Source organism: Charadrius vociferus, unplaced genomic scaffold, assembly GCF_000708025.1.
Source record: "Charadrius vociferus isolate BGI_N301 unplaced genomic scaffold, ASM70802v2 scaffold51, whole genome shotgun sequence".
Lineage (NCBI taxonomy): Eukaryota > Metazoa > Chordata > Aves > Charadriiformes > Charadriidae > Charadrius > Charadrius vociferus.
In genome coordinates, this window is record NW_009646939.1 from 5,458,116 (window position 1) to 5,476,217 (window position 18,102).

Here is an 18,102-nt window from a genome sequence, read left to right on the forward strand (position 1 = left end):
CCGCTGCGCGGCCGGCGAGGTGATCCAGAGGCCGGCCAACGCCATCAAGGAGATGATCGAGAACTGGTAAGGCGGGGTGGGCCTCTTCCCGCTCCCCAGGGCGCTGGGGAGCTCGCAGGTGGGTGATGTGGTTCGAAGGTAAAGGCTGCGTGGGGTTAAAGTGGCTGCCTTGTCACCAGTAAGTGTGGTGAGCCGCGTCTGCCGTGTGAGAGCGAGCAGCTCCGTCTGCAGTGGGTTTCCATAACGGGGAGAGGAGGTCTCCTGCTTGGGCCGGGCCCCTTCTTAATTTTAAAATTTCTGAGAGGTTTTCATAATTGTTGTGGATGGTGACCGAGAATAACATACCCCTGTAGTGAGAAGAAAAAGGAAGGAGACGGTCAAGATTTACTTGAAACGGCATTAATGCCAGTTTGAGTGATGAGCCGAAACAAATCATCGCTCGTGTGAGGAGGAATTAAATTTTCAATCAAAGTCAGCTAGTCCTTTATTCTCTAGAAACTGCTGTTCTTTAGAATGCTTTCTTGGTTTCTGCAGCTTGGATGCTAAATCTACGAGTATCCAGGTAGTAGTTAAAGAAGGTGGTCTGAAGCTCATCCAGGTCCAAGATAACGGCTGCGGTATCAGAGTGAGTAAATAAAGTTGACAGTTGATGTTTAATACTACCTTTTAAATTTATTTCAATTTATAAATGTTTCTGGTTGTGAAAAACTTGGGAATGGAAAGTGACTATTATTTGTCCCTTTCACATAGAAAGAAGATCTGGACATTGTATGTGAGAGATTTACTACAAGTAAACTCCAAAAATTTGAAGACTTGGCTAGTATTTCTACATATGGTTTTAGGGGCGAGGTAAGCTCTTCATCAAGGTTTTGAAACTGTTCGTTGTTTGTTGTTATCCTGTTGTAGTGGGGTTTCCATACTGTTGCTTTCCAAGTACACTTTACAGAAGGTTCTGTTTTCTGAGACAGTCTGCTGTGGGAATATAGTTCAAAATAGATTTCTATGTCTTTCAAGATCAGAGACATACCTAGGGAGAGGTATATATTCATTTGCTTTCTGGAGTAAGGTTTGGGGTGTCGTTTGTTGGTTTTTTTTTAAGTAAAACAAGGCCTGTGTTCTCAAATGTTGCTTCAGGAACCTGCAGGTAAAAACAATGAAAGATTTGAGTGGAAGGTGAACCTTTGATGTCAGACATTTGTCTAAGTACAATACTTAAAACTAAATGTTTGAAATGTACATTTGTCTGTCTTTGCTTCTGCTGTAAGTCAGATTTAGTATCTCTGACCCCTCAGATATACTAGTTCTCTGGATTCTCATTGGCTGTATCTAAACTTGTCTGAAAGAACAGTCCAGGGTGAGTTCTGCTTTCTTCTCCAGTTGGACAACAAGATGTATAAGCGTGTTGCCTGTGCTCAGATACGTAGATCCTTGCATGTTCCAGAGAGTAAACTGCTTGAGTCCTCTCCTCACACACTTCCACCATAATCAGCTCCACAGCCAGTGGAGTCTGGTCCTGAGGCTGGTTTCAGCAGGTTGTGTAGACGTGTACATTGAGTTTTCCAGGAAAACCATTGTAACCTAACTTTGTAGTATTACCTACATTCAGGAGAAGAACTTAGGCAGGGTTGGGAAAGTAACTGGTCCAGCTGTTTTTTCTTAACATGAAAGAAAGAAAAGGGCACAACTGTAACAGCTTTGCAAAATTCTGTTATGTTATATGGTTAGCTGCTTGCATTGTCAGAGATAACGAAAGGTTAGAAGGTCCTGGATAAATGTCAATGTTATAGGTAGTAAAATCTGTTAACACTTTACTGACCTGCAATTTTCTTGTAAGGGTTTTTATTAATTACTTGCAAATAGTATATCAAAATTTAGGGTTGCTGTTTAAAGTGCAGATGTTCCTCAGGGGTCTCCAGAGCAAGGTTTACAAAGATGCTTTCTCTTTCTCTAGGCTTTGGCTAGCATCAGTCACGTTGCCCATGTTACCGTAACAACTAAAACAGCTGATGCAAAGTGTGCATACAGGTATGCTACCTATTATCCAAGTGATTTCAGCTGCAAGGAATAATGAACAGATGTATTTAATTCTCTTTTCAGGGCTCTTATTAAGGAGGTGGGTGGGGTAAGGAATTGCATGTTTTTAGGGTAGTTACAAAAGATGACCCAGAATGTGAGGAAAACATAGTCCAAGTCATTTTTATTCCAGATTGTAAAGGTAAGGTTTAGCTTAACAGTGTATTTTAAAAGTTGGGGGGGAGGAATCATAAAGAGAATTATACTTCAGCAGGCAATGTAGGGTAAACTTCTGTCTCTTTATCTATTTCAGGATAAAATGATGTATATATGCAGTGTGTCTTGCAAATCTCATAAGTCTGTGAGCACAGGAACCTGCAGTTTAGTTTGATTTCATATGGTGCCTAATCTTATCCAAAAAAAGGGTTTGAATATTCTTCTGAAAACTTATTCTAAATATAAGCAAGCCTATCCGTTAATTTCTCAACTACTTTTAGGAAAAAGAAGGAGGAAAAAAAAAAGATAAGCTTTGCATCTTGTTTTTTCGAAAGATTCTGTGACTATGGTCTGTCTTGCGTTATGTATGTAGGGTATGTGAGAGGGCAAAAAAAGTATGCCCTTTGAAATTATGCATCTGTGTAACTTGCTGACAGACCTACATGGGGTCATAAATCTCTTATGCTCAAAATCTAGTTACAGCCAAAAAGGAAACAGATTTTTATAAAGTCAAGAATTTCCTGTTAGTATAACTGAAATGTAAAGTCTAGTGTAAGACTTATTATTAGTCCAGGTGTAGCTATTAAAGAAAGATAAAATACAATAATCCTGCCTTTACAGGAGAAGTTTCAGTAACATAATTTCAAAACACATATCCCATTATCTGCCCCTTTTTCTCTTTTGTTATTCCCACTCTCCCACTGCCTCTCTGGGTCCTAAGGTCAATGAAGACTGTTTTCTTCTAGCAGAAAGGTGGGGGATGTTGGAGCCAATTGTCAGTGTCCCAAGCTCATTGCTGTAAGGAGTGTGACAATGATGGGATTTTGTCGTCTCCCTTTTGTCAACATCTGTCTGTGTCTGCCTTGCTGTCTGACAACTTTTTATTTTCTGTTTTTTATCTTTATTTTCTGCCTAGAGCTACTTACAGTGATGGAAAAATTAAAGCCCCTCCAAAACCCTGTGCTGGAAACCAAGGAACTCAGATCACGGTAGGTTTTTGTGTATGTTCTTTCTTGTCCCTCTTCTGTTCCCTGGTCATTATGCTTGCACCACTTACTGGTCTATGTTACACTGGAAGGCATGTGACAGTATCACCTTGGAGAATATTTTCCAAATGATGAGGTTGTGTAGTTTTGTTTGGTGTTTTGTTTTGCCTTCTTCACCAAAGACAGCAAAGTAAATTTCAGAAGACCATCTGTTTTTATTTTTCTCTTCTTTCTGAGGATAGCATAGTCATTTACTGTCAGAAATGTTTCATAATCCTTCTGGACTGCTGAAAGGCCCGATGGACAGTTAGGGCTACAAGAAGTTCAGAATATGGAGGAACGGTCTACATTATATGAGCCAGAGTGGGAAGAAGAGGGCTGGCACAGGAAACTGCAGAACTGCTGTTTGTTTTTTCAGTCGTATCTTTCATAGATCGTACCAGGATTTGAATGTGGGTTGGGATTAGGATTGACATTAGGATTATGAAGAATAAGGAGCTCAGAATGGGAAGGAGTGCGCGTGTTGCACAGTGTAAGGTGGAAAGTGGAAGCCTGGCCTGGGAGTCTGCAGGTGTGTGTTTCTCTTGCAGTGGGAGCATACACCCAGCCAGCTTCACATGTCAATATTTAGGATAATGTGTCTTAAAAAGGAAGCTGAACTGTAAATTTCTGCCTTTGTCACTATAGCAGACAAATAATTTGCATATTGTTTAAGTAAATAGTGAAAATTAACAGTTTAAGCTGCTGTTTTAATGGCATTTACAGCTTTGATTGCAGCAACTGTTCTAACATTTATTTGCATTTCATTAAAAAACAGTAATCAGGGGGATCCATTGCCATCTGCAGTGGAAGGCATATAATGTTCACTGAAAAGTGAGCTGTAGGGTGGTTGTTATTACTGGTAAAAATACTAATGTACCAAAATACTTGAAAGCATACATTTTGCTGGAGTTGCATTTTGTTAGGTGAACCTAAGCAGGTAAGGAATAAATTGAATGTTGATCCTTCATAATCTAAAATATTCTCAGAAAATTTTGTAGTATTTATTAAGAAGAAGGATTTAGATTAAAAAAAAATCTTCTCTTACCATATAATTAAATTATCTTTAATTGTGATCTTTTTCTCTGTAGGTTGAAGATCTCTTTTACAATGTAAATACAAGGAGAAAAGCTTTAAAAAATCCAAATGAAGAATACGCAAAAATACTAGAAGTTGTTAGCAGGTAAACTGAAATAGGAGGCTTTAATTTTTTTATACTGCCACAGGGAGTACTGTTTTTTGTTTTTTTTTTTCAGAGGGACTGGCATGTGTGTGTTTGGGTTTTTTTTTATTGTTGTTTTTGGTTTTTTTTTAAGCATTTGTTAATGTACAGTGTGAGAAAAATCCCATTTGATACAGGAAAATCCAGAGGAGAAACAGTGTATTCGGTCTATGACTATTATCAGTAAGAATTCCAGCAAACAAATGGTGATAGACTTGAATGGGTGAACTCTCAGTGAACTTGGGCTGAGTAGGATCCAAGTAAAAACTGTGCAGGAGCATTGGGATTTGGCTGAATGTGAAAAAGCTGAAAGGCTATTTAATGTCCTTAAAAATCACTTTAGCTACCAAATGTTCCCTTCCTGGGTCCCTTTGTTGCCTCTTCTGCCATGTGCAGAGCCTTTGCAAGCAGGATCTACACAATTTAACCAAAGTAACTGCTTTATGCTTTCAGGAAACACAAAAGCTAGCAAAGAGTAGCCAGACTGTACGCCAAGTGTTCGCCTGCTCCCCAAATGAACTCCTTCAGAGTCCCTACTGGCCAGGCAGACTTCAGCCAGGAGGTGAAGGGTCAGTCCCGCAGCTCTGTACAACAGGCTGATCTGAAGTCTTGCTGAGTTACTGGCTTCCAACTCATTGGGTTTTGTTTTGGTTTTGTTTTTTTTTTTCATTAAGGTTTTACATCTTTTCTTTTGGGGTGGCTTTTTTTTTTTTCTCTCCCCTCTTGAATTTTTGAGTTACGAACTCCTGGTCACAACAGTCTAACCTCTGCATCTTAATGTTTCTCATCTTGCAAGGTTGTACTGTGTATTCTTTCTCACAACTTAGCAACTTCTCTAGAAGTTTGAGGCAGGGTTATGCAGCTGTAGCGTATCAGAACTTGGCCCTGGGATCACAGACAGCTGAATCAGCTGGGTAGGGGAAGTTAGAAGAGCGAGCCAGCTGTTTTTCAGATCCTTCTCCATAGTAGTTGATACTCGATTGTTATACTGCGGAGGTTTTGCACTTAGTTCTAGTTAAACCTATACACTGAAACTGAACTAATCGGGCCTATAGAAGTTGATCAGGATTTTTGAGGAATAAGCTGAACCGATCCTTGAATTTCATATGGTTACAGGTGAGTTATACATAGCAAACATTTCTTTTTATAGCTGTTTAGTCTGCAAAAGCTTAGTTTGGCTCAAATCATGTTACTATGTAACAGGAAATGAAATTCTTTGCCTGCTTTACCAGCTGCTTTTCAGTATTCAGGCAAAGTAACCTTTTCTTTCACATACTGCAGTCTTCTGTTTACCTGTTTTTTCAGGTATGCCATCCATAACTCGGGCATCAGCTTTTCAGTTAAAAAGGTATGTAAATAAAGTCTTTATAACTTCACTGCGTGTGTGTGTATATATATGTATATAATGTGTCTATCTGAAAATGCCAGAAAATTTGCACTTCATCTTTTGCAATGGGAATAAATATAGAGCCTTTCCCTTGTACTGAAATTTTGAAGTGTACATTGATGCAGTTTGGATAGAAAACACATTAGTTAAAAGTAAACTAGACAAAAATATATGTCAAGAGTTTGGAGTTTTCTAAGTGGTCAACATCTTGTTTTAGCTTTATGAGCTGTTTCGGCTGCTTTTGAGAGTCTGGCTACTAATTACTTTATGAAAGAGGATGAGGTAGAGTATGTTCATTCTGTGGCATTCTTGATATTTATTTACTGAACTGCTTATGTTCCTCACTTTCAAAGATGGAGTTACTAGCCTAAATGGGTCTGATGCGATCTAGCAAATCTTGTAATCCTGTGCCATTTACCATCTATTGTTTTTCTGAGCACAAATAAGTAAGTAACAATACAAAACATTATACTCATGTTAGGTCCTGTGCCTTTATTAGAAATGTTGTTGTTAAGTTTAATGTATTTCTAAAACTTCAGCCAGAACTGTGAATTGATTGATGCTCATTTCTGCTCTCTTTAGCAAGGTGATACCATGTCAGATGTTAGAACCTTATCAAATGCCTCAACAGTGGACAACATTAGGTCCATTTTTGGCAATGCTGTTAGCAGGTATGTTGACGTCAAGTTTCCTTCTGACATGAAGTTTTCTAGTAAATCTCCTTCTTCTTTCTCTTTTAAAGAACATGGGCTGTGCTAACCTTTCCTGCTTCCTTCAAGGTGAATTACAGAGAAGAGGGAGTGTTGCAATAATAGAGCTCTCCCTTGCCTTGTAGAATGTGTGACTCTTTTTTTAGTATTCAAAGGGGAGAAGTTGCAAAGCTGTTCCTCTTAATGCATGAAAAGAGAACCATCTGCTTGTAACTTCATATGCTCATTTAAAAAGAGCAAGATGTACCTGTGTTCTCTTTAAGTTCCTAGCCTCTTACTATGCCATGAAAATCTTGCCTCTTCTTAGCACAGTCTGCTGTCTTGATAGATTTTGAAATCTCCTCAAATTTGTTTTTCTGAAATCTTTTGGTTTAATATTTTGACAAAAGCTACATTAGCTGAGGCTGAGTAAAACAGGCAGAAAAGTTGAAAACAAATCAATCATCTTTTGAAAATTTATCTGCTGCTTTAGGAAAAATTCTCCCTTTATAAGACATTCAGCTGTGAAGAAGTCATTGAATAGACTTATGGAATGGATTTGTCCCACGAATACTTGGGTGCCGATTTGATTCAGTTACTAAAGTCAGACTTCAGATGTAAGGAGTGTAACTTTTAATACATGGAAACACTTTTATGAAACACAGCAAACTAGAGAGGCTGCTTAGTGATAAGATTTGCAGTGCTGTTTGTATTTCTTTGTTATGCATTTGTGTTTTGTCTACTACTGATGCTTGTTTGATACAGTTTTTCCTTTGTACAGTTCTGAATAAATTGTACATTTCAAGTTCAATGTTTTGATTAGATGTTTTGAAGTGAAACTCCTATTTTACCCAATTTCAGAGGGTGTTTAGTCTAGCTTGTTACTTCAACTTAATGGTACTCAGTATGTATTGAGGTTCAATTGGAAATACTGAAGCCCATAAGCCTTTTCTATGTTAACTTTAGAAGTTGGCATAATACCTTCCTAGAGAGCCGTGCTCACCAGCTACCAAAGTGGATTTCCTTGATTAATAAATCATAAAAATTATAAAAACTATTATGAAAATTGTTCATGTTAGAATCTATGCATGAGCAAGAAAAAAATGTTTACATTTTTATGACTTCATAACAGCCTGCCAATAAATGGCAAAAGCGGACAGAGCAGTTCAAGAAAAGGAATGTTCTTCCCTGGCTGCTGACAACTTGGAGGTGTCCTTGTCTATTGTTGTCAATGCCTTAACCAGTGAAATACATAGTAGAATTATCAATAGGTGGTTATATTATGGATACTGTGATAAGTTAAGAAGAAACAATGCAGTTCAGGTTAAAAAATTTTTGTGACTCGGCAATGAATGTTTGAACTCTTACATAATTCTAATGTTTTCATGAGCTGTGATATAAATAGAATATAGAACTGTATATTGCTACTTGTGAGCACTGTGTGAAACTTGCATGAACAGAAAAACTCATTTTTTTGTGCTTTCTGTCAAACTGTCAATAGGGAACTGATAGAAGTGGGCTGTGAAGATGCAAATCTGGCCTTTAATATGAAAGGCTACATCACAAATGCAAACTACTCTGTGAAGAAATGTATTTTTTTGCTCTTCATAAACCGTAAGTTTAAAAAAAAACAAACAAAAAAACCCCAAAAAAACCAAGCAGCATGTTGCACAGTCATATGTTGCTTACCTAATAATCAGAAGAACAAAACTTTCTAAAAACTACAAATGTATGAGCATTCTTAAAAACATTGAAGAACAAGTATTACAGTTAATTGTAGAGCTTAAAGTGTTTTTCTGTTTGTAATGTGCATCATGTTTTGCACTCTACATAGTGGAAAGACTGGGCCTAAAGAAAATTAAGCTTGTGGAGTATCAAAGTCATGATTGTGTCCTGCCAACTTATACAGAGTGGTCTCTCCATTCTGTAGCAACATGGGCGTGGGATGCAACTAACCTTGACTCTATGAAATAATGAAGAGATAGTCTGGTTACTTCAGTACTGTGGAAAAAGTACTTCTAAATATAAAACACACTAAGAAGATACTGCTTATTTCTGGTTTTATATGAAGAATAAATAGGTCTTGGGGAGAAAGAAACGGGTAACAGATGCCCTTTGAAGATACGAAGCATGAACATGTTGGTTTGAAGGAGTAGGTGGGCACTGTGCAGTGTGTTTCAGTGGGACTCTTCGAAAATAGCATTTTGTTCTGTGTTTCAGATCGATTGGTAGAGTCAGCCGCTTTGCGGAAAGCCATAGAAACTGTGTATGCTGCTTATTTGCCAAAAAGTACACATCCATTCCTATACTTAAGGTAAAGTAATAGGAAGAAGTAGCCTTTTAATACTGTCTTGTAGGATATAGCTAGAGTGAGTAGGTTTAGAAGGAAATTTGTATTCCTGACAGTAATGTTAAGCATTGCACTGAGGTACTTAATTGTCAGACAGGAGATAATTAAATCACATTGAAGAAATCTTAAAAAGATGGGCCTTATTTTTGGAAGTGGTGAGTGTCTGTAATTTCAGCTTAAGTCCTTTCATATTATGGATGCTCGTCACTTAAGAGAATGAGTTACTCTAGGAATACAGCAGAGCATTTAGGACCAGTTAGATCATTTATTCCACTCATTAATGTTTTACCTTGCTGGGATTTATATTTATGTCTGTATTTTTAACAGTTATTGTTCTTGGTATGCTAATGCAACAAAAAGAAGGGAATCACATACTGATTACAGGAAATAAAAAAAATAAAATTATTTAAATTCAAGTAATGGCTACAATTGAACAGAAATTGTTCTTTAAAAATTGGAGAATATGACATAAAATAGAAAACCTGGCTTTGTAATTGCTGAGCAACTGGATCTCGCCATTCACCAGTGAAATTTACTGATACCCAGTGCTTTTTAAAAATAAAGTTCTTGCCTTGCAGCATTTAACTGAATTTCTGCTTGTGATTATTGCTAAATAACAAGGCATAGGAAGTCATTAACTCATGAGACACTGCAAGAGAAAGATATTTCTAAAAATTGTTTTGTAGTAGTACGATGCAGAGTTTGGTTTAAGCTTACCTATGTAAGCTGATCTTGTTGAGTTTGGAATAGGCTTCTTCAGAGAAATTACTTTGTAATACAGTACAGTCTCATTTGTTTGGTCTAACTTTAGCAGCTTTCAGGACTACTTTGGCTTCTCTGCATGGAGTAATGGCTCCAAGTCTGACAAATTTTGTACTGAACTAATTTGTGCCCTCTCTGCCATCCATGGAAAATTTTCGGTTAACTTCTTTTAAAATGTTTTCCAGCCTGGAAATAGCCCCCCAGAATGTAGATGTGAATGTGCACCCTACAAAACATGAGGTCCATTTCCTTCATGAAGATAGTATCCTAGAGCGTGTGCAACAACACATCGAGAGCAAGTTATTGGGCTCTAATTCTTCAAGAATGTACTTCACTCAGGTGAGAATACATGTTTCAAGTGACCACAGCTCTGCACTGTTTTAACTGTTGTGGATACATTTACTCATTCAGTAGTACAATTTATGCAGTGATTGATAGTCATTGTTGTTATACTGGTAGCTTGAGATCTTTGCTCTGTTTCAGGGGCGAAATTGCCTTAACATACCAGTGTTAACAATGCAGCAGTGAACTTAATGGAGAAAAAGTGCATGAAAACATTTTACATACCTTCCTGTCCAGTATCTGCTCAGTCGTTTTTATTTTACAAGTATGTGTTAGCCTTCACATGTGGTAACTTGTTTTTATGCTGCCTTGGTTTATGTGAAATGCATGTGTCTGAGGAAATGGATTGTTCTATGTATTTGACAACACTTTGGATTTAACCCAAATGAAAAAAAAAATCAGGAAAAAGACTTCCTAATCTCTCCTTATATATAGCATAGTACATGAACTACAGTCTTTAAGAAAAAAAAATTCCCTGTGCTTTTTTACACTAAAGACTTTCTCTGACACAAGGGAATGCTAAAAATGATTTTGCTAACTGTCAAGATGATGACATTTGTGCTATGTGTATAGCAAGTGCAAAGTTGGCAGCCTGTTTAAGCAGTTGACGCTGTGTTTGTGGGGCTTTAAAGTTCCTCGCCTCTAAACAGTAAGATGCTGTGAGAAATGTGGCTGACCTTTGTGTTGTTTTTCTTTTCTTGTTGCATCTCTTGTCTTTACTTCCCTATATCTGAACAAAGACATTGCTTCCGGGGGCCGACTGTTCTTCCAGTGAGGTTGTAAAATCAGCAGCAAACTCTTCTGCGGTTACCAAAGGAACCAGTGATAAAGTTTACGCGCATCAGATGGTCCGCACTGATTCCCGAGAACAGAAATTGGATGCTTTTCTTCAGCCAGTGAACAACCCCCTAAGTACAGGCCCCACTGAAGCGACGATGGAGGTTAATGCAGGACCTCCGGAGGGTGCAGTCAGGCCACCAGATGCTGAAATGGAAGATGTCAGTGATCTAGTTGAAATGGCTGATGTTCAGGAGGACACAGTGATACCTGGGGGGCTGAGTGAGAGTGGACAGTTATCTCCTGAGACAGTGCCTCCTCGGTAAGTTTCATCTTTGCTGAGGTCACACAAGGCTACCTATTTATTTCATAGCACGGCCTGAAACTGAAGATTTTTCTGATCTCTTTGGACTTCTGCTTTTTCAGAAGGAAAAATTTTCCTAGAATACCTTTCCATGGCATTTTATTGAGAAATTAAACTTCATCTGTGAACTGTAAATTACATAACTTGTGATTTTGTAACTAGAATGGAATTTCCATGTATACCGAAAGGCAGGAAGCAGTATAAATAATCATATTAACTTTAGGGATACTGGTCTGTCTGTCTTTGGAGGCTGTTCTTTTGGGGGCGGATAGAAACTACATCACTGAATTTTGCAGACATTACTCTAGTAAAGATAGAAGTGCTGTAATCTTTTTGTAGCTCCTGCAAGGGCTCTTATGAGAGGCCAAAGTCTTCTCAGGGAATCGGATTTGCCCCCAACCCAGCACTACAGAAGAATGATCGTGTAAACAATCATTAGAAATATCAACACTTCTTGATGTGTCCTTTCAAGCCCAATTTACTTGATGCTTAAACAACAGGTGTCTGATGTGATTGCTATTAGAGAGTCGTAAATTTGTTTTTTCTGGGAAGCTTTAGGAAGCTTTCTGCATTTCCTGTGTTAACACACAGCATGTGAATTGAGCACCCTGTCTGTTGGTGTGGTTTGCTCAAGTTACAATTCCTTTTGTTTTGGTATTGCAGAAAGAGACCACGGGAAGACATGGACACAGAAATGGAGAAAGACGACACCAGAAAGGACATGACGGCTGCCTGCACCCCTAGAAGGAGAATAATCAACTTGACCAGCGTATTGACTCTCCAGGAGGAAATTAGTAACCAGGCACATGCAAGTAAGCAAGACTTTTGCTTCTCAAGATTGTTATTCCACTAACTAAATATGATTGTTTGAACTGCTGAGGAAAAAGATATTTAAAAGGTTATCCAGTCAGCTCACTGTGCTGCTAAGCAGGCTTTTAAGAAAAATGTGTGTTAAACATCAAGGGCCAAATTTAGAGCAGGGAGCTGCCATACTGAGCTGGGCTGGAGGACTGTTTGAAAGACTTCTGTGTACCTTTTTCATTGATTAGGCATTTTATGCATTCTGAATATTTTGCAAACCTTAACTTGCATCATAACTAATAACACTATAAAATCACAGCTTGAAAAGCTGTTCTTTTGTAATTTTCTAACCAAAATGGCAGCTAAGACATGGTCATAACAAAAATCTGGTTAGTCACGTGATTGTGAAGAAGACTGGGACAGGCTTGATAGTAATAGTTTTTATTTACTGCTTTTGCTTTTCATTTTAATTTGTATCTGTCCCACTTACATGAAATGATAAGACTGGTGACATACTATTCTCTCTTCTGGTAAGAGTTGGTTTTGAAAAAAGGTAAAAGATTTGCAATTCTTCCTAGGGTTCTTTCCCTCTTGGCACTTTCAGTTGCCTTCAGAGTCCTACTGAGTCACATAAACCATATTATTCAGTTAAACTAAATGTTGGGAATCTCGTGTTCTGGGAGTTTTGTTAAATTTATTTTGATTTTGATTGGTAGTAAGAATTGGGGACACTCCACAGCTAAAATGGCTAGACTAACATCTGTAACAAGTACCTTTTTTATAAATTACCAAAAATCTTGTTCTTTAGAAAGCATGTACTTAACTTCACTTTTGGTGCTCCAGAAAAATATTTTATATTAAGCTAGTAATTCTGAGCCAGTAACTTGATATCTGGTTGTCACAGTTTAAATACTGAAATCAAAGAGTTGTCCTTGAGCCATAAAATGTCCAAAAATGTCTCAAAATACATGGTAGAAACTGTGCAGGTGCTTGAGGTTGTGTCGTGTCTTCCCATGTGTAAGAAATACCTACAAGAGACTTTTGCAAGAAAGAAATACTCTTCTCACAATATCATATTCCTTTGGAAAAGGTGATGGTAGACTTTGGGTAGTGTAGTGTGTTGTATGTGCTGTGACTGCAGTGCCAAGCTCCTGTAACGAAGCTTCTCCCAAGGACTGCAAATAGTGATGGGGTTTTTTTGTGGAATGCCTAAAATGAAGTCTTATTATGGGATCTGACTTCTCATGCTTTTTTTTTTTTAATGCATATAAATGAGAAGCCTGGAAACTTATCTTGGGAGAGAAAAATAAATAAATTATGGACCTGTTCTATCACGCTTTCAGAATTCATTCTGACAGTACTAGATTTTGTTGCAAAGTTGTTATACATCTGTGCTGCCTTACTAATCTCCTGTGACTGGAAAGAAAGTTTGAAAGGCTATTCAAGTCAAACACAGATTTGTATTTTAACTGTTCTATAACTATTCTTAATTATGCTTTCTTATATATGAGTATATGTGTATGCACACAAACTATTAATATTTCAAAACACAGATAATTAGTAGTAAAGGCCTGTAAGAAGTAGTAGGGGTGCAGTAGTGACTGAACAGCAATCTGAGACTTCAATGCTAAAAAGACACGAAGCGTTCAACTAGATATATTACGGCAGGGTTGCAAATATGAAATTACATCCTTTTGTTTCTTTCCCACCCCCTCAATTGTTTCAGATCTTCAGGAGATGCTACACGAACACTCGTTCGTTGGCTGTGTCAGTCCTCAGTGGGCTCTGGCCCAATATCAGACAAAACTATATCTTCTCAATACAACAAAACTCAGGTAAAGAAGCTCTTGGACTTGTTGGCTGTTGAAATAAGTACCAATTACCAAGCTAATCGGAAGAAGGAAGGAAATGACAGGAAAACCAACATCATTTTCTTGTTGCCTATCTGAAAAGTCATGAGGCTAAAGATTAAGCAATCAGTTCAGAACAGTGGAAACAAGTCTGGCATGCTTGGGAAAAGTGGCAGGGAATCAGCATAATTTAAATGCTGGCTATTGTATTGTGTGCTCACAGACTGGGGAAGGGAAAGACATTTGCTTCATGATCGTCTACAGCAGCAACTGGTCTACAACAGTCATCTATAAAGATGAGTAAGCAGAGGCTTCAGAAAAATCATGTAAAATGTTGCATCTGGTCCAGTTAAGAGAAGCTGCAGGACATAATCATAACAAAGTTTGTATTTTTGCTTATGCAGCCTTACAGGGCCAGCTGCATACATCTTGTTATAAGTAAGAGTATACTTCAGATAGATGTGTGTATATCAACTTCCAAGCTCCTATGCATTTCTTGCAGCGCAGCAATGGAGCAAAGAGGTTGAAGTACAAGGCATCTGGGAATAAATTGATAGCAGCTGCATGCTTGAGCACGTAATGTTTCTGCACCAATGTGGCTGATGATGTCAGAAACCAAGAAACAGATTTAATTGTAAACATATCGATAGTGTGCATGAATCTTTTAACTAAACAATTTAAGTAAGGTCTTTGTTAATATGAACAGATATGTATGTCTGATGTTTCCAACAGGACTCTTACTTTCCCTTTTAATTTTGGTAACTCGGAGATACATGATCCTATCCATATAACTAATTTTTGTACTTCAATTTAGCCAAGAACTCTTCTACCAGATACTTATTTATGACTTTGCAAACTTTGGAGTCTTAAGGTTGTCTGTAAGTATAATTTTACATTATATTGTATATAATTTTTTTTTTAATTATTTACAATAAGCCTGTCTTTTCAGACAAAAGTATAGTTTTACAGGTTGGGTTTTGTCCACTGAGAGAGTGATGTTTTGTTTCTTTTACAGCAAGAATAGAATGTAGAAAACTCTCTGTTTATTAATTTTGTAGCTACCACTACCAGTTGTCATCCTGGCTGCTTGTTATTCGTGTCACTTCTAGATATTCACCAATTCTTGCTGTTCCTTGTAACATTGGGACAAATAATTATTTCTGATAGATTGTGTATTCAAATTACAACATTGATTGCTAGCCTTTATCCTGTAAATATCGTGGCACTCTGCAGGATTGTGGCCTGCACAGATTTATGTCAGCAAGAAACTCATACTTTTTAGACTGGTTATGATAAGCAGAACTGTTTGCTCTGCAGGCCAGAAACAGTATGTTGCGATTAGTTTATATGTGAAGGAAGAAGCTATAGATTTCCAATAGAGCATCTTAATCATTAACACTTTTGCCTTCTGCATTTTTATTTTTTTTTAGGAGCCAGCTCCTCTATATGAGCTTTCAATGCTTGCTTTAGAGGATCCTGAAAGTGGCTGGACAGAAGAAGATGGCCCAAAAGAAGGGCTTGCTGAGTACATTGTGGAGTTTCTGAAAAAGAAGACTGAAATGTTGAAAGATTATTTTTCTCTTGAAATTGACGAGGTGACTACTGCTAATACTTCTGACAGTAAATGAATGGTGGACTTGGCAGTGTTAAGTTTATGGTTGGACTCGATGATCTTAAAGGTCTTTTCCAACCTAAATGATTCTATGATTCTACATTTTGGTAACAGGTAACTGCAGTAGTTTGCTTGCAGGACTTCCTAAGAACTAGCTCCAGTAAGATTTAGATGGCTAACCCTTTTCATTAAAAATGCTCAAGACTTGTGCTGCTTTTAGAAGGGCGTTACACAAAGAAGCTTATATTTAATTAGTTACCAAATAAAAATAATTTAGTCATTGCTTCAATAACTAGAATTCAGACCTCTTGTCCAACAAGGCGTGCAGCTTAACCAGCTGTCTGGCCAGGCAGGGCTACAGCATCACTGCTGCTCTCGGGTCGCTTTTTGGTGCCCTTATGCATCCCTTACTCCGTACCAAACTGAGCAGCCTCATCAGGGGTCATATAACTCAAGACACGTCACTGGGACGTGGGATCGGTGTAGTCAGGTAGAGGGAGGAGGCTGAATTCAGGTCTTCCTGAGCTGAGCGGCTTAAATCCAAGCCTCATGAAGTTGAACACCACCACTAACCCTCTTCCTATTGATGTCTGCCTGGTATCAGGCCTTAAAAGCTTGTAACTTTGGATGCCTCACTAAGTGGATAACTCACTACCTCACTAAAGCTCACTAAGTTTGATAAGAATCAGTCTTGCAATACATAACAGTTTTGGTGCATTTACTGCAAGAAAGAATATTTTTTTTGTTGTGTTGTGGTTTTTTTTGGTCGGTGGTTGTTTGTGGTTTTGTTGTTTTTCTGTTTTTTTTTTTTTTACTAAAGCAGCAGTGTTGCCTTGCAGGAAGGAAACCTTATTGGGTTACCGCTTCTGATAGACAACTATGTTCCACCGCTGGAAGGACTACCTATGTTTATCCTTCGCTTGGCCACAGAGGTATACTCTCTTAATAATTTTATGCATTCACAAATGAGTCTTCCTATTTATGAAAAAATGAAGTGAATCAAATTAATTCATCAGAAGCTGCAAAGGGAAGGCTGGAGTTGGTTAAATGTACTGTTACATGCTGCAGACACTTGTTACAGCAACTGATCAGTTGTGCTTTGCGTCCTGCTTTTGTAACTACTGATTGAATGAGTGCATATTTTGATTTGAAAGCCTGCGTTTCTACCCTTTTTTTTGTTCTATACCTTTACCTTATCAGCACAAAAATGGCCAAGACATTATTACAACTTTTCCATATTAAGAACCTCTATTAGGTCTCTGACTGCTACCTGGATTCTATTAAATGACTTTTTTTTTTTTTTCTTGTAACAGGTAAACTGGGATGAAGAAAAGGAGTGTTTTGAAAGCCTAAGTAAAGAATTAGCTATGTTCTACTCCATTAGAAAGCAATATATTATAACAGATGAAGCCAACCTGACAAACTCTCAGGTACAAGAATATGTAACTGGTCATGTGAACAAACACCACCACACAGGAAAGCTTCCCTTCTTCAACTATAGACTTATAATCCCAACTCTTTCAGTGAAGTGAATCAAGTAGCAGTGTGGGAAGATTCTGAAAGACTGTGGATTAAATTTTCTGAAGTCTTACCTGTATTAAGAGAACCTTTTCACTTCGGGTATTGCAGTGTACATAGAGGCCAAGGTCTGTTGTAATATTGAATTTGGGATGTATTTTTTTAACCTGCTGGGCTATGATAAATTTCTATAGAAGAATAAGGATGCATATAAATGAAAAATACAGTCCGCTTGTGTCTAAGTATCTGCTTAATCATTCAATTAAGCCAGCCATCCTGCAAGTGACAAAGCAGAATTTTACAATTGCTGTAAAAGTTGTAAAGTTTCTTAATGAGTGCTCTCCTCTAGTAAAACAGAATTTCAGTTTAATTATGTCTTTTTTTTTTTTCTTTTTTCCTCCTGCATTTCAGAATGAAGACTCTGACTCTGGTTCAACAACATGGAAATGGACTGTGGAACATGTACTTTACAAAGCTTTCAGGACTCATCTTTTACCTCCTAAACATTTCACAGAAGATGGCAACATTTTGCAGCTTGCTAACCTGCCTGACCTGTATAAAGTTTTTGAGAGATGCTGAGCAAGTAATTATTACAGACTGATGCATATCTAAAAAACATTCATGCTACACCCTGTTTTACTTGGAGGATAAAGCTGGAATCTTGATGGAGGAAAGAAAAAGAGGGGATTTAATATCATACTAATAGCAAATGGTCTATTTTCCTTCTGTTGAGCAAAGACTAAAAATAATCTTTTTAGCTAGGGCCAAACCCAACTCAAGTTCCTAAAATGAAATCCCCACTTATGCTTTGAGTTCACTACTAAACAATCTGGTAACAGAATACAATTTCTATGAAAGAAATTAGTTGGGTTAAGTAATTGTTAAGGGAGGTAGAACTTAATTGAAATGTCTGCTTTAACTTGGCTTACTTCTTGAAAACAATGTAGGTTACCTACCTCCTTTTGTTTTAAGGATACCTGCACTGTGAACGTTCATGCAAAGCACTTAAAATCTTCTGTTACTGCAGAAGCTGGTCTTGTAATATTTCAAACCCCTTGCTGAAATAAGGCAAATTCCTTTTAATCAAGGAGTCTGAAAATGGGCATGCACCCATGACATTCATTTCATGAAGAGTTGCAGCTGACAATCTGGTTAACTGTCTTCCTATGGGGAA

General features: G+C 37.7%; 1 protein-coding gene across 1 annotated transcript; it reads left to right on the plus strand.

Annotated features, from left to right (window-relative positions):
• Positions 1-4: 4 nt before the first annotated feature.
• Positions 5-17,740, plus strand: MLH1 (mutL homolog 1; the record flags this gene model as incomplete). Its single annotated transcript, XM_009895036.1, has 19 exons — positions 5-66; positions 535-625; positions 751-849; positions 1,952-2,025; positions 3,146-3,218; positions 4,346-4,437; positions 5,782-5,824; positions 6,446-6,534; positions 8,054-8,166; positions 8,773-8,866; positions 9,850-10,003; positions 10,747-11,105; positions 11,811-11,959; positions 13,675-13,783; positions 14,613-14,676; positions 15,229-15,393; positions 16,250-16,342; positions 16,724-16,840; positions 17,340-17,740. Coding segments are annotated over 19 exons (2,208 nt in total), but the record flags the coding sequence as incomplete, so codon positions are not given.
• Positions 17,741-18,102: the final 362 nt, after the last annotated feature.